This window comes from Olea europaea, unplaced genomic scaffold (genome assembly GCF_002742605.1).
Source record: "Olea europaea var. sylvestris unplaced genomic scaffold, O_europaea_v1 scaffold4359, whole genome shotgun sequence".
NCBI lineage: Eukaryota > Viridiplantae > Streptophyta > Magnoliopsida > Lamiales > Oleaceae > Olea > Olea europaea.
In genome coordinates, this window is record NW_019262665.1 from 20910 (window position 1) to 23532 (window position 2623).

The window sequence follows — 2623 nt, forward strand, 5'->3', positions numbered from 1 at the left end:
TATTTATTTATTTTTAAACTAAGGAAATTTGCTAAATAAGATGGTTTTAAGCTCTGGAGAAATTTTTGAATAAGTTACTCTTCTTTTCTTACTTTAAATAAGAAAGAGTTACTTATTGTGAAAGTATTTCTTACTTTTATATTAAAATAAGTGACTTATTCTCAAAATTGACCAATAAAAAAATATTTATTTGAAAACTTTTTAATCTACTTATAAGTTAACTTTTTAAGCTTAGCATGTAACAGCAGCTTTCGGTTTAAACTATGTAGTTAGATTTTGTAAGAGAATCCGAGGTGTCAATGTCTTGAAACTGCCATAATCTTTTCAGACATTGGTGAAAATTCTCTTCTATGCCTGTTTAATGAGCAGCATCTTGTTGGTAGAAGTACCTGCTTATCATTTGATGTATCCGTTTGTACTAAATATTCTACGCTTGTGGAAGTGTAACATTTGATTTCTGTCACAACAGGAAGGAGGTGTTGATATAACTGCTAATTCACTTCATCCCGGAGCAATTCCCACTAACCTTATGCGCCATCACAGTTTCATTGATGGTAAAGTTCTTGCCTTCCTGACCATTTTATAATATTAGAGCATTTTACTTCAAAGTACCTTTTTTTCCCCAAACATGTTTGTGCTGTTTTTAGAATTTGCTTTTTTGTTTTATATTTTAGTTTCGTCCTTTGTTGTCGATTTCTTAATTTTGCTTCCAATGGACGTTTCTCGAAGTTTAAGTCTTGCATAATCTGAAGAGTGCATACATATTATCCCACTACTAAAGGCGCAAGAACCTAAAACACTGGAGGCTTTTGGTCGTTCGTATTGACCAACTTCTTTGAGCATGTTTGGCTAAGCTTAAAAGTTCAAGTTATAAAATAAATAACTTTGTTTATTGCTTAGAAATGGAATTAAGTGATTTACTTATTTTGATTGTAAGGTTACGAGTTACTTTTTAAATAAGTGATCTTTTGAATTAAAAGTAAGAAAAAAGTAATATATCCAAACATATCATGGAACATGAAAATCGCTTAAAAGTAACTTTTTTTTTTCTTTTAAGCTTACCCAAAGATACCTTGATGCCACAAGATGAAAAACAGGATAGAATCAGAATTAATAGGTGGCCTTTGAAGGATTGTCTTTTGCATTATTTTGCTGTTTAGCATTAGATAATTTTAATTTAAGGAGTAAAAAGATTCAAACTCCAGTTCTTGAAAAATCAAAAAGATGCACAAAATGTAGATTCTGAGTTCTCTCTTGTGAATTCTGAAACCTGCTCCAACATGAAATTAATTTTGGCACATATATGCAAGTGCATGTAAATCCATCTGGCCGATGTGTTTTGACACTTTCTTTTCACAGGTCTGGCCAGCTGGATCGCAAAATATGTGCTTAAAAATATTCCACAGGTATGTTTTAACCTTTCATGGCAAGTTTGGTACGTCGTACTGGAGGGTATAGAACATGAATTTTTAGCTTATTTTCCTTGAAACATTTCAATACTTTTCACTCCTTACCAAAGATGTATTCTCCTAAGTTTGATATTGTTACACAAACTAATTATAGAGAGTAATCGCAAGTATACAGATGTAATTCACGAAAAAAAAGGAGCCAGCTTGTTTATAACAAAGATTCTATGAACTTTATTCTCATCAAACTTGTTCTTTATTTGGTCTAGGGAGCGGCTACAACATGCTATGTTGCATTGCATCCACAGGTGAAGGGAGTGAGTGGCGAGTATTTTGTCGACAGTAATATTGGTAAACCAAGTTCACTGGCCAGTGATGCAGAGTTGGCGAAGAAATTGTGGGAATTCAGCTTGAGTTTGACAGTATCCGAGTAGATTCATATTCTGGGACCCTATTTTATAGTTTGAGTTTCAAAGATGAAGAAATAGTTATTGTCGTCTTCTTTTGCCTTTTCTCTTCGCCTTGTGAAAAAATAATATACTGAATTCAGACTTTCGTTGTGGGCTTGAAAGATGCTTCTCTTTTCTTCTCCTCCTGGATGTAAAAAACTGTGTTAAAAGAGCAAGATGTCTTAGGGAGGATATCTTGTCTCTGTTCATAGAACAAGAAGAAAAATTTGTTGCTTGATGAGTTTTGGACCTTCTGGTGATAATACAGAATAGAAAGTTGTTTGTAAAGTGAAATGGAGAATCATGAAAACAAGAAAATATGGAATCTGTGAATAACTTTCTAGTTCTTGTAGATTTGACCATGAAATTTGTACTAGATCACGGGGGCTAAGATGCTTTGCCTATGAGTTTGGCGTAAAAACCCAATTTATGCTTTGAAAAGTGGTGATCATTAGTCCAAGGATAAGTGTTGGTGTACATAAAAAATGTACAAAGGGGTGTCCACACTAGGATTTTTTATGTACTAACCCTTAGTCCAAATCCAATTCCACTCATCAAAATCTGGATTCGAGCATGTTTCGAGCCTTAGAGCATTTCCTATGCATGAATTGCCATTTAGGTGGCAATTAAATTGAAAGGCTTGTAGATGATTAAACGTGTAAGTTAAAATTTCATGTTAGAAAATGATTCCTTGTATATTTTGTAGACTCTAAAATGAAATAAATAAATTGTGAGGAAGAGAGTTAAAATTTAATTGTATGTGTGAAA

General features: G+C 33.0%; 1 protein-coding gene across 1 annotated transcript; it reads left to right on the plus strand.

The window, feature by feature from the left end:
• Positions 1-445: 445 nt before the first annotated feature.
• LOC111387885 (short-chain dehydrogenase TIC 32, chloroplastic-like) lies at positions 446-2143 on the plus strand. Its single transcript, XM_023012480.1, has 3 exons — positions 446-554; positions 1360-1406; positions 1676-2143. Exons 1-3 carry the CDS (start codon positions 530-532, stop codon positions 1838-1840), a joined length of 237 nt encoding a protein of 78 aa, XP_022868248.1. The 5' UTR covers positions 446-529; the 3' UTR covers positions 1841-2143.
• Positions 2144-2623: the final 480 nt, after the last annotated feature.

What these genes read in the sequence shown, in the direction of transcription:
- LOC111387885 (XM_023012480.1), top strand. Translation starts at nt 530, where the DNA reads ATGCGCCATCACAGTTTCATTGATG. An exon ending in CCATCACAGTTTCATTGATG is followed by an intron (nt 555 to 1,359) that starts GTAAAGTTCTTG and finishes TTCTTTTCACAG; the next exon opens with GTCTGGCCAGCTGGATCGCA. An exon ending in TGCTTAAAAATATTCCACAG is followed by an intron (nt 1,407 to 1,675) that starts GTATGTTTTAAC and finishes TATTTGGTCTAG; the next exon opens with GGAGCGGCTACAACATGCTA.